The 13,217-nt window shown below is 43.7% G+C and overlaps 3 protein-coding genes across 3 annotated transcripts in view; 2 read left to right on the forward strand and 1 right to left on the reverse strand.

Moving 5' to 3' along the window:
- Nucleotides 1–2,601: 2,601 nt before the first annotated feature.
- On the reverse strand, nt 2,602–3,287 carry LOC101681523 (histone H2A.J). The gene has a single exon (XM_013057874.2). It carries the CDS (start codon nt 3,161–3,163, stop codon nt 2,774–2,776), a length of 390 nt encoding a protein of 129 aa, XP_012913328.1. The 5' UTR covers nt 3,164–3,287; the 3' UTR covers nt 2,602–2,773.
- Nucleotides 3,288–6,452: 3,165 nt separating this feature from the next.
- Nucleotides 6,453–6,886, forward strand: LOC101681255 (histone H4). Its single transcript, XM_004755789.3, has one exon. The coding sequence runs from the start codon at nt 6,522–6,524 to the stop codon at nt 6,831–6,833; it is 312 nt and encodes a 103-aa protein (XP_004755846.1). The 5' UTR covers nt 6,453–6,521; the 3' UTR covers nt 6,834–6,886.
- Nucleotides 6,887–7,148: 262 nt separating this feature from the next.
- Nucleotides 7,149–13,217, forward strand: part of GUCY2C (guanylate cyclase 2C) — a 131,322-nt gene continuing 125,253 nt past the window's right edge. Inside the window, exon 1 of the mRNA XM_045073420.1 lies at nt 7,149–7,303. The gene's annotated coding sequence lies outside the window, so the exon portion shown is untranslated. The remainder of the gene's footprint in view (nt 7,304–13,217) is intronic.

Genomic DNA, 13,217 nt, shown 5'->3' on the forward strand with positions numbered 1-13,217 from the left:
TTCACATTCCATTTGTGAAAAGTTTGCATACAGTAGGCCAGGGATCTCCAATTATGGGGCCAAACTAAACCTTTTGGTTCCAGGCAAACAAAACTGAACAGACCACTTCTCAGAGACACAAAGACGAGACTGGCCCTACAGGAAAAACAAAACATGAAACCTGCCCAATTCACAGGCTGCCACCCAAATGGCTTAATCTTGGCAGGAAAGAATATGTGTGTCTATAAATACAACTATGGATTATGAATCAGAATCCAGGTCCCACCCAGTTCTGTCCTAAGTCGTCTTCTACATCGTCTTGTGATTGAAGAAATATTGTCCTTTTAAATTAACAATCATCTGTTGGCAAGAACTATTTGTTCATCAAGGATCAGAAGCTGAATTGATTTTGCAGGAGGTATGCATTTTTAACTGCCAATAAATTATTCAGGTTTTAGAAACCCCTCAAAAACAGAAATGGTGAAACAGAAATGGTGAGAGACTGACAGAAATCTGCGGCAGGGAAAGGATTTGAGAGGAAACAGAATCCCTGTGCCAGTGGAGGTGATGTGGTGAAGGGGGTGGTCTTTGTACTTTCTATCATGTCTGTCTTGCTCTTCAGGTAACAGGGTTAGACAGACAGACTCCTCTGAATCTTCAGAAAGAAAGGAATAATTGCTTTTTTCTTATAAATGTCATGCTTTTAGTAATAATCTTTCAGGTGCCTGAAATCTTTAAGAAAATGAACACTTAAAGTTCAAAACCAGCATTGGACATCTACATTTTATACATATATATATATATATATGACTTTTTTTTCCCTCCACTGCCCACTATGTCCCCAAAGTGGTAATACTGAGATCTTAATGATTGAGCATTAAAAACAAAACAAAACAAAATCCTGTTAATTACAGTTACCTATACTTTAATCTGTAAGGGTAAGCCCATACCTTGTAGGAAATGGAGCCTCTTTAAATTTATTCAGCACCTATTATATGCCTTATATGTGTATAAATGAACAATCTCAGTCCTCAAATTTGGCATTAGGACTGTTTTACATATGAAGAAGCCTCCCATATGGAAGCTGGGAGTGAACTAAATAGTTGTGGTCATCTTGGCACCTGCTGCCCATGGCAGCCTCAGAATCTATTCTCCTCAGGAATCTGAGGCAATAATCTACCCCCCTAACAGAGGTATTTGCAGCCTGATCTTTTTCACCTCAAAAAGATGACCACATGGGAGAAGTGATCCCAACATTCATTGCACAAGTAGCAGAGAGACACAAGTATTAAAGGAAGCTGAAGGTGAATCCTTTCTCCGATATTAACTTATTTGTTCATTGTTCTGTCATCAAGTACCAAGAAAAAGAAGTGCATTCCACAAGAGTGGAAATCTAGTTGGCCTTATACACAGCTGTATTCCCAGAATCTGGTAACGAGCATGGCACATTGAAAAGCTCAATACTGAGGAAGAAATAAAGAAGGTCTATGAGGGAAAATGGGCCACCCACTGCTAAGGATGAAGAAATACCATAATGTTTTTTTCAGGAAGACTTCAACTCTGACTCATACGAAAGATGACTCCGAAGATGTGAAATCTGAACTGGGATCTGTGCTGTGGGCCCTGTGGGCCAGGATGAAGCTTGTGGAAAAGGGTGAAATGGAAGGGTCAATTAAGGACAGACTAGGATGGCTACTGTTTAACTTTTAAATGTGGATTCCGGGTCTGAAATGTGTTACTTCTGGCACTTAGGTCATTAATCCTTACATATTCTCACATTTCATGTTTATTAAAGCGCTGCTGTACAATCAAGCAATGTGACTCCTACTGGACTTTAGTGGGGGAAGGAACATGAAGAGACTTCAAGCAGGTTACTTGTTGTTAGGAAGCAAAATCAAACTGATTACAATTACAAAGGAGTACCATATGATGGAGACAGAACCATCTTGAGAAAATTGTCTGAACGGCTCCTAAGCATGTAACTCATGACTAAAGACACTGCACGGTTACGCAACATGAGTGTCAGGGAACAAATTTACTCCTGACTCATGCTTCTGTATTACACATATTACTGGGTGTTTCCTTCATTTTAAAGAAATGCGAACATAAGTGTGTATACAAAAATATCTGATATCCAAAACCTGAAAACACAACGGCTATTGGGCTAAGAAAAATATGTTGGCCCTGTGTCATCAGAAGCACTCTTCCAAGACGGAAAGTTACTCCACCTTTGAAAAGTATGGCCAGAGAGCCAACTTCCTGCGCGACACCAGCTGGCCCCCACTGCTTCTGCACAACTGGGTCCTCCTGAACTGCCCAGACAAGACAGGAGAGTGAAGGCCCCGGGAATGACATTAAAAATAACCCCCCTGACGCCCCTGCACTCTATTCTGCCTCTCTTTTGCATTAAGGCAAGCAGGGAGAGATCCCAACTCTGCCACCTCCAGCCAGTGGGTTCCTCGTGGTCTCCCTCGCCCCACCCACAAAACACCTCGAGGGTGCTGACCAAAGTAGTCCACAAAGCAGCAGAAACCAATCCCCCAGTACCTGCTCCAGAGCTCTCCTGGCTGCCCCCCGAGTCATCCGGAAGGTCCCCGAGACTACATAGCTCTCTCGACCACATGATTTTCACCGACTTTATTGGCCCCGGACTCGGCGGGCCCCTCGCCACCCACCTCCCCAAGAGATCGCCGCAGACTCCCATGACATCGAGTATATTGAAAAATACTGCGGGGTGGCTGTGGAAAGAGCCTTTGCTGGGGAAGCCAGCTCCCCGGTGGCGGTGGCGTCAGGGTCACTTGCTCTTCGCCTTCTGACTCTCCGTCTTCTTGGGCAACAGCACGGCCTGGATGTTGGGCAGCACACCGCCCTGAGCAATGGTGACTTTCCCCAGCAGCTTGTTGAGCTCCTCGTCGTTGCGGATGGCGAGTTGCAGGTGGCGCGGGATTATCCTGGTCTTCTTGTTGTCACGAGCGGCATTGCCAGCCAACTCCAGGATCTCGGCGGTCAGGTACTCCAACACCGCCGCCAGGTACACCGGCGCCCCAGCGCCCACTCGCTCCGCGTAGTTACCTTTGCGCAGCAGTCTGTGAACTCGGCCCACCGGGAACTGCAGGCCCGCGCGGGAGGACCGAGACTTGGCCTTGGCCCGCACTTTGCCGCCCTGCTTTCCGCGACCAGACATGGTTACCTCTCCCCTAAAACTCCAGCGAGAGGAGTAACACAGCAACGGGTCCGAGTAAGTGAATGTAATGTGCCAACACCGGAACTGCCTCTATCACTTTGCTGACACTAGGCAGCGCCTTCCCATTGGGCGCAGCGACACATCCGTGACCAATGACAGGCAGGCTCCGCTTCCAACCAGCGCTCCGGCAGAGGGCCCGCCTTCTCCAGCTCTGTCCAGTCAAAAGAGCAAACTTCTAGCCCTTATTTACATAGCCTCTCATATGAATAGCCAGGACCGACCGCTCCGCATTTGGGGCTTCCGTTGAATTGATTGGCTCCTGATATTTCAACGTTCAAGTTCGCTCCTAGGAAAAGACCGTCTTAAGAATTAAGGAACCACGGTTAGAAACAGAAAATTCCGGGAGAGCTACCCGGTACAAGTACAAAGCACTCAAGCAAGAAATGCCTCAAGCACTTGAGGTCCAAGATGATCCCTATGGTGCTATGTCCCCCAGGTGGGTTTTCTCACATTATATAGCATCCTAGCCAGCTTGTCTGACTGCAGACACACAATACCCCTCTGCCTGCCGTTTCTTTAAACAAGCGTCTTGTCTCCTGCAAGCCCAGGTGCGTCTGCTCTTACTCAGCAGCGCGGGGAGCTGGCTCCAAAAGATGCCTCGGCCTGAACTGGCCGTCTGAACTTTCTTAACCAGCCCAGAAGACACGGGACCCCTGACGCAGTTCTGCCGCTCACAGGCTACCAATCTTCGCTTCCAGAGGCTGTGAAACCAGAGTGCAACACCAGACGTGAATGCTGTCTTCAAGACTGCGGAACAAAGTCGCTTGGCCAAAACTTAACATCTACTGTCCCTTGAGATTATGAGCCTGAAAAGAGTCTCTGGATTCCAGGGAGAGGCTGCAATAAGGCACAAAGTTTTGGCCTTGGCTTCCTCCTTATTGATCACCGCGCTGCTGATCATGTTCTCCACTGAGACTTGGGAGCCCAGAGGTATACAAGGTCGCGTAAGACATTGTGACATTGTGGTGGCACTTAGCTGTCCCTTTTTCCAGCCCTCTACTGCCCATGCGACGCTCAGAGGTCATGAAAATACTAGAGGAAGAACGGTAGTGACCGTCCTTACCAATTGCAGAGCCATAGCATTTGGAACAAAATAAATTCCTTTTTAAATTAGAAATTACTTTTTACTAATTCATTGATGTAATTTCACTTATCTCAACACTTCCCATAATTATACAATTACACTGCTATGTATCGTAAGCACATAAAAATAAGTGTCATTTTGTGTGGATTATAGTATCCGTTTAAAAGTAAAATTTACCCTCCCACCATCCTAATAAAGATTTGATTTGAGTGAAATCACATTTTCAGAGACATCCGTACATGTTCTTATTGCCTAGAACACTGATTAATCTATATACAGTACGAATTCAATATATGTCTTTAGAGTTGAGAAGCAGCATATTGTCATGATTAAGTCAGTTGTCCTGGAGCCGGACTGCCATGGTCCAAATCCTGGCTCTACCATTTACCAGCTGACCCTGGATAAGCTCGGTGCCTACCCCAAAGTGTTATTTTGAAGATTAAATACGTTAGTAAGCATCCAATAACTGCTAGATGAACTAGATAAATGGACATACAAGTCTCTGATGCAGTTATTAACATGTTCCTGAAATAAGTTTTGTAAATTTTGCTTAAATTTTTGCTCATTTCAAAGGAAATTTTTAACAATTATTGTTATTTTGGACACTTTTTCCTTTCATTCTTGTAAGCAAAAAGGTTTTCTAACTTGAAAATTTTGTTTTAACCTTTTTTAGTCTTAATATATATAATCAACTAATTTACCCTTGTAAGAATCCCGACCTCTTCCAGATCAGATAGACTTCTCTTCTTCCCTGTGAGTCAAAAATTAAAATCATGCAGTACAATATGACTATTCAGGATTTTTGCAGCCATACAAATAGTATTCTAAGGGCTCTTTTTTTCTTTTTTTTTAAGAGTTACTTTTTATAGAGAGAGAGAGAATGCACGTGGGTGTGCGAGTGGAGGAGATGGAGAGTGGAGAGGGACAAGCAGATTGGGAGTGGGGGGCATGCTGGGTCTCAATCTCAGGACCCTGAGATCATGACCTAGTTGAAAACAAGAGTGGGAGGCTTAACTGACTGAGAGACCCAGGCACCCCTCTGAGAGCACTTTTAATTTATCTTTAACAATAAAAAGTACTTTCTGTGTTATGCAAATGGTTAAGAATGGGTAAATTATAAGCATTTAGACAGACAAATATTTATTATAAAGCTTTTCCTGGAAAGGCTTATCTTTGAAGATTCGGGACAGGGAGCACAATTAACTAAAATAAGAATTATGAATCATCCTCTAAATACTGTTACCTTTTATTGCAATAAACTGTTTGGGAAGAGAGAGTCCTGCATTCTAGAGCAGTGACATTACTGAAAGTTTCATTTTTGTTCAGGGATTCTCAAGAAAGGATTGAGAGCCTCCTGATGGGCGATTTGCAGTACAAATCACCTTTTAAAGCTACCGTCGTGGCATCTCATATTTTAAGAACTTTAAATTTGTAACTGGGAGATGTGAGAACCTCAGGTTTGAATGCAATAAGAAGAAATTTACGAGATTTCAACTAAAAAAAAACAAAGAAATAAGTATTTGGTTGAAAAGCAAAGATGCGCCGGCTTGGGAGTGCGCAGAGGAGGCCAGATAATCTACATGAGGCAAGGGCCTCTGAAAGGGAAAAGTCTGGGAGACGGGAGGAAGGGGTAAGGTTAGACTTTTTGGAAGAACTTTAATTCTTTCTTTGCGGGGCGTCACGAAAGAGAAAAAAGAGCTATTATTTAAAATGTCCTCTCCCCCCACTAGTGACTGAAGAAGAAAAGGTATAAAACAATTGCTTTGAAATCTAACAAGATGTAACGCATTTCTGGTTACTATTTATTTTCCTATTAGTCTAGGAATGGTATTGTTAAAGGAAGCATTCCTTTTGAAAAATAAGCAATTAAAATTCGCGCGCGCGATATCGGGGTGAGGGGAGATGGGAAGGAGGGAGGGGATTTGTACTGAAGCACTGAGAAAACGCAGTATAAATCCCATTGACTCTTTCCTCAATTTTATGGCGAAAATAAAAAGTATTTCCAAGAAAGCAAACAAAAATCAGTCTTGTTCTGATTAAGGCTCCTTCACTCACCATTGGTGGAAAGACAAAAGCCTCCTGGGGCCTAGAGCTCCGCCCATTTTCTTGAGGTTTTCAAACAGGTCCGCTACCAGGACATATAAGTTCTGGACTCCACGCCGCCCGTTACTAGCCGCTTGTTCTGAGGTTTGGAGCTCGTCGTTGTCTGAGAAGATGTCTGGTCGCGGGAAAGGTGGCAAAGGGCTGGGGAAGGGAGGCGCCAAGCGGCACCGGAAAGTCCTCCGGGATAACATCCAGGGCATCACGAAGCCCGCCATCCGCCGGCTCGCCCGCCGAGGTGGTGTCAAGCGCATTTCTGGGCTCATCTACGAGGAGACCCGGGGAGTCCTGAAGGTCTTCCTGGAGAACGTGATTCGCGACGCGGTGACTTATACCGAGCACGCCAAGCGCAAGACGGTCACCGCTATGGACGTGGTGTACGCGCTGAAACGCCAGGGCCGCACCTTGTACGGCTTCGGCGGCTGAGCAGTCTCTGCGGCTTCTTTTCGAATTCATAAAGGCCCTTTTAAGGGCCCCCAGAACGTCAGGAAAAGAGCCAACACTTTGTTTACCGTGTGAATGGGACCTAGGTGCAGATAAAAGGGTCCGAGGAAGCTCTGTCCTGGCGGGTGGCTCTGGTCTGTGGGTGGCTCCGGTCTGCGGATGGCGGGCTTGGGACATACATAGAGACTGGGCTTTCGTCGTGATTTCGGGTTCCAGGTGGAGTAAGAGAGGTGTAAGCGAACGGCTAAGAAGCCCCGTCCTCTGTCCCCAAGCCTATATAAAGAAGCTTCTATGCAAAATAGGGCTGGCTGGTACTGGCTCCGATTGGCTCGGAGGGCCGCGCGTCAGAGGGGGCGGCTCCCCACGGTAGACCCGCCCCCGGAGAACGCGGGAGTGGGATGGCGCGAAAGTGCCTGGTGCTGTCCTAGTGGCGCCCCGGAGTGCCGCACAGTGTGAGTATTTTATTTCTTTGCTGACGTCTGAGTAGGAGGGGACCAAGTCCGGACGCCTATTGAAGGCGGCAGAGCGCGGGCGATTTCGAAGGAGGGGCCTAGCTCGGGGCCGCGGCTCCACGGGGTTTGCGCTGCTCCGGGCGGGTGGGCGTCCCGGCCCGAGTACCTGGCAGGGGTGCTCGAACTTTCGCTGACCACGGAGGTGCCTGCAGTGCGGCCAGGCGCGCGGGGCAGCATCCTGCTGCTGCTCGGGAGTCAGTGTCGTGTGACCCGGTCGCAGCCGGGAGATAAGCCCTGGCTTAGGAGAAATGGCCCTTTTCTGAGCTGCCGGTGCGGCTGGAGGAGGGAGATGAGTGGAGGGCCGCGTTCTAATAAATTCCGCGCAAATGGCGTGGGCCAGAAAGCTGTGTGGTCGCGGGTCTTCCTGCTCCGTGATTCAGCGCGGCAGCCTGGCACCCGGAGCCAGGCACGGCCAAGTTTGAGGGCTCTTTGCCCAGGCGGCGGGACACAGGGGGACCCGGCGCGGGGTGGGCCTGCAGGGGCCGCCTGTGGGGCGCCGCGGGAACCGAGCTTGAGACCGAGTTTGAAACATTTCTACTGTTCCTTAGCGGAGGCTGGCATTCTACCGTTTATCGGGGGTCAGGCGCTTTGGCACTTTGTGTTCGTTACTGCGTTTGATTCTCCGGCAAATTTATGAAGTATTGTTATTACTGTTTTACAGGTGAGGAAACTGATAATGGGTGGGGGGCGGGGGTGTACGGACTGGAGGCAGGATTTGATCCCAACCCTGTTGGATCCCGCACCCTTTGACCTTAACCCGTTTATGACTCTGCTTCTGCCATAGAGGCCTCTTGGCCCTACTTTCTGATATTTTAGTTGTAAGTACTTCTCTCTAGTCCATAAAGACTGAAGTGTGTTCGTGATTCAGGTATTAATTAAATTTTTAGGGCACTGAGTCCCAGAAGCTCTGCTCTCTTTAATCGAAGTGCAAAAAGTTACTTAAAAGAGCAGAATCTGGCACACCTTTGTGCCTCTCTATTTGTTGAGTGTGAATGAGTGAATTTGAATAGATAGATAATGTACCTATCAAATCTCCAATCTAATATGAATCAAATTATTGAGGGGATTTCTGGGTGGCTCAGTGGGTTAAGTGTCTGACTTTGGCTCAGGTCATGATCTGGGGGTCTTGGGACTGAGCACCTCATCCAGCTCCCTGCTCAGCTGGGAGTCTTCTCCCTCTCTCTCTGCCCCTCCTCCCCTCTTGTGCTTTCTTTCTCTCTCAAATAAATAAATAAAATCCTTTAAAAAAATTTAAGGATGAAGATTAGGACCCCAGTGGAGCATGGAAATAAGTATTTATATGGCAGTTCAATGTATCTATTCCTTAAGTATTTATCTTACAAGGAATTGGTTGTTTTATTTATTTATTTAGCTTGTATTTTTGGTGATGGCCTCAATTCTTCCTAGCTGCATAATACAATTTATATCCGCCCTTATAACATAGCTATTTTTGTTCGTGTTTTATGCTGCTTATAAATTGTAAACAAATTATTTGAGCACAGGAAATCTTTATATTTGTCTGTGTAAGTCCCATGGTAGTAGTATCCAGTCCTAAAGTAATCATGTTTTCCAAACCTAAACTGGGTCACATGATTGAGAACACAATAATGTATCTGAAATTGAAACTGAGATTGATTGACTAATAAAATGCCTTACTACAAATGTTTGTTAAAGAAAGAATTTAAATTTGTAATGGGTCTCTTTTAACAGTGTGAATGGGACGCTTTTGAAATTAGCAAAGTCATCTCTTCTGATTTTTGAACATTTAATGCCTCATTTGTTCCAACTACATTAACTCTTGAAGATTCTGAGATAAATAAGCATAGTCCCTGCTATTGAGAAGCTTCTGTTTTCCAAGTAGAGAGGGAGGAGAACATCATCTGGGTTGTTGTACACATGTGGTTTATTCTAATGGAGGCCTATGATTTAAGTGCTATTGGTGTACAGAACAGATTTTGTCAGATTTGGGCTATCTTCAAAGATCAGATGGTAGTTGTTCTGAGCTGAAGGTCCATTGGAGAAGGGGACCGTGAACAAATGCCACAGTAGTTTCCAGGCATGCTATACTGGGGACCTCCTAATGTTGGATGTTTAATTTGTCCTGTGGTCCAAGAATAGTGCAATGGACTGGGTCAACAATTGGATAAAAACTGAAACCAAGTCCAAACAAACCAATACAAAAGTGGACAAGAGACAGGGGAGCAACATGGCCAATAAGTACAAAAAGAGATGTTCAGCTTGATTAGTCGGTCAATCAGGGAATTGCAAACCAAGAACACAATGAAATGTAACTGTGCACTCTCTAGATCAATAAAAACAAAGTGACAATAGCAAGTGCTGCACGAAATCTCTTAAATTGCTAGTAAGAATACACATTCAACTATTTTTGAAACAAAAAGGTTGTCATTATCTTGTAAACTTAAATAAAGATAGATGCACATAGATGCTGACCCAGCAGTTCCACTTCTGGGTGTTTATCTAAGGGAGATTATTGCCCACATATATGAGGACCCATGTTGGCTAAAGTTTACCTTAGAACTGTTTAGAGTAGCTGGGCACTTGGGTGGCTCGGATGGTTAAGCATCTGCCTTCAGCTCAGGTCATGATCTCCAGGACCTGGGATTGAACCCACATCAGGCTCCCAGCTCAGCGGGGAGTCTGCTTCTCCCTCTCCACTCTAGGCCCCACACCCCACTCATTCTCTCTGTCTGTCTCTCTCTCACAATGAATAAATGAAGTCTTTAAAAAAAAAAAAAAACTGTTCGAAGTAGCAAAAACAAAGAAACCAAATGCATGTTGACGAGAGAGTGGATGAATTAAATGATGGTGAAATCGGATTTGGCAATCAGAATGAACTGATAAACACAATATAAACTTAGGGTGGTCTACATCCAGTGTTTGGTTCTTCTGCTGATACACATGAAAACTTAAGCCTTCATTTGGTGAATTTTTATTCTGAACTAATACACGCTTGATTACCATCTGTGGGAGCCCTGAGGAACTAATGGAGCATGTTGCCCTCCGAAGAAAATTGACATTTGCTTCGCCTTTGGGCCAGATGCTTCTATCAACTTCTGACCCCTCGAGTCCCCTCTTTGAGTATCTCGGCTTGATGGGAGAGTCTCAGATTCCACTTCACATCCTTATAGGAGCCCCAAGACTTATTATTTACCGTCCTAAATTTTATGCTTGCTTATCCCTTGTTTTCAGTTGTAATTTCCCTATTTTTTAATTTTTTGCCCTTTGAAGATTTTCCTTATTTCCTTATTTCCTGGGACCACTGTAATGCAACATTTGTGCTAGAAAGTTCATTCAGACTGTGTTGTTTGCCAAACTACTTGCAGTGGATTTTGCTAACGATAACATTTGATTTTATATGTCTTCCCTCACCAGTCTCTGAACTCCTTGAGAGCAGGAATCACTCAGATCTGTACCCCTCAAATAGCTCTCTGATTTAGAATTTTAATTGACACAGGCACTTATTAATGTTTTGGGAAGATTGTCTATTTGTATATTTGATAATATGGTAACAAAGTAAATTGAGTTGTTTTCCAAACATTTCTATGTTCTGAAAAGATTATATACCATGACAGTTAGCTGATCCTTGAATTAGTAAACTATTTGCCTTAAAGTCCTGCCCTGAAAGTTTTGTTTTAGTTGCATTTTCAGATTCTTTCACATTTTTACTTTTGTCTATTTAGACTTTCTACTTTTTCTTGAGTTAGTTTGGTAATTTGTTTTCCTATAAAGCTATATATATATTTTTTAAAGATTTTATTTATTTATCAGAGAGAAAGGGGGGCAGAGAGCAAGCACAGGCAGACAGAATGGCAGGCAGAGGCAGAGGGAGAAGCAGGCTCCCTGCCGAGCAAGAAGCCCGATGCGGGACTCGATCCCAGGACGCCGGGATCATGACCCGAGCCGAAGGCAGCTGCTTAACCAACTGAGCCACCCAGGCGTCCCTAAAGCTATATATTTTATTAAAAAATAGAAAATTATACACATATCACATTCTAATATTAAAAACCTTGTCTATCTTTCTTATTTTGAATTTTGTGTTGTCTTCTGGTTATATTTTTCAGAAGTCTGGCATATATTAGCTTCTTCAAAGAAAAAAATTAGTCAATTTATCCGTTTAAAAACTTGAAATTTTGGGCGGTGCTTGGGTGGCTCAGTGGGTTAAGCCTCTGCCTTTGGCTTAGGTCATAATCTCAGGGTCCTGGGATCGAGCTGTGCATTGGGCTTTCTACTCAGCAGGGAGCCTGTTCCCCCCACTCTTACCCGTCTCTACCTGTCTCTCTGCCTACTTGTGATCTCTGTCAAATAAATAAAGAAAATCTTAAAAAAAAAAAAACTCCACCCCATCCGAGGACTCTGGGATCATGACCTGAGTCAAAGGCAGAGGCTTAACTGACAGAGCCACCCAGGAGCCCCTGTTCAACATTGTTAATTATTAATTATATTCCAAAAATACAACCTGGATCTCTGTTTTTGCATACTCAGTGTATATTGTGCCTGATGATATTATTGTGTTGCCTCCTGCTATATTTTTGTTTCTGTCAATTTATCCTCATTTTAAATAATATTTATTTCATATAATTTGGTCATGTATGATTTGGTATTTTTGGTATGACCGTCATACCTTCTCTATGGGCTATACCTTTAATCAATATGAATAACTATTTTGACCACCCCCCCCTTTTTTTGGTCCCTATGTATCAACTAAGTTGAATTTCAGTTAGTTAAATTTTTATGAACATAAAATTTTTATGAACTCAACTCAAGTCCTGTTTGGCATCTGCAACCCTTAATACACTAATTAAAATATTTCTAATTCTTAAAAATTAAAATTAAAAAATTAAAAAATTTCTAATTCTTAATACACTAATTAAAATGACTCCCCATTTTAACTATTTTGATTATTTAGGTAATGCATAAAATATCTACACCTATAATTCAGTAACATTATAAGAACAGTTTGGCTTACAACATTAGAAAAACTTAAATTATTTGATACAGTTTTGTTAGGTATTGTATGGCTTTATTTCTCCTACCCAAAATGAGTAACTTTTTCAAGATCATTCTACAAAGAATCATTCAGGGGACACCTGTATGGCTTAGTCAGTTAGGTGTCTGACTCTTGATCAGCTCAGGTCTTAATCTCAGGGTTGTGAGTTCAAGTCTTGTATTGGGCTGCGTGCTGGGAGTGGGACCTGCTTAAAAAAAAATAATAATTAGTTAAGCATCTGCCTTTGGTTGAGGTCATGATCCAGGGGTCCTGGGATCGAGTCCTGTATCAGGAGCTTGCTTTCCCCTCTGCCAGCTGATCCCTCTACTTATGCTCTCTCTCTGTCTGACAAATAAAATAAAATCTTAAAAAAAATCATTCAGCTAAGTATTTCATTACTTCATGGAGTCCCTAGTTAACATTAGAATTTTGGTTATATCAAACACTTGGGATGGGACAGCTATAAAATCTGCAACCAGAGTTTCACTGATTTCATCTGGTACATAGTAAGCGCTTGATAAGTAATCCTTGAAGTAATGAATATGTGAAATGGGGGTAAGGGAGGAATATCTTCATTTATTGTCAAAGATTAAGTCAATCATAGATAAAGGGAATTGAGTGGTTTTTCTTATCCTAATTAAGATTTACATCTGGAGCTATAAGGCATCCTACCTCTTGTCTTGCTCAGGGACACTTGATACTTGAACAAAAAATAAGATTCTGTTAATAAGAAGTGTATTGAGGGGCGCCTGGGTGGCTTAGTCACTTGAGCATCCGGCTCTTGATTTCAGTTTGGGTCATGATCTCAGGGTCGTGAGATCGAGTCCCACCTCAGGCTCTGTACTG

The sequence above is a fragment of the Mustela putorius genome, unplaced genomic scaffold (genome assembly GCF_011764305.1).
Source record: "Mustela putorius furo isolate JIRA1106 unplaced genomic scaffold, ASM1176430v1.1 tig00537227_pilon_pilon_pilon, whole genome shotgun sequence".
NCBI classification, from domain to species: domain Eukaryota; kingdom Metazoa; phylum Chordata; class Mammalia; order Carnivora; family Mustelidae; genus Mustela; species Mustela putorius.

What these genes read in the sequence shown, in the direction of transcription:
- LOC101681523 (XM_013057874.2), bottom strand. Translation starts at nt 3,163, where the DNA reads ATGTCTGGTCGCGGAAAGCAGGGCGGCAAAGTGCGGGCCAAGGCCAAG.
- LOC101681255 (XM_004755789.3), top strand. Translation starts at nt 6,522, where the DNA reads ATGTCTGGTCGCGGGAAAGGTGGCAAAGGGCTGGGGAAGGGAGGCGCC.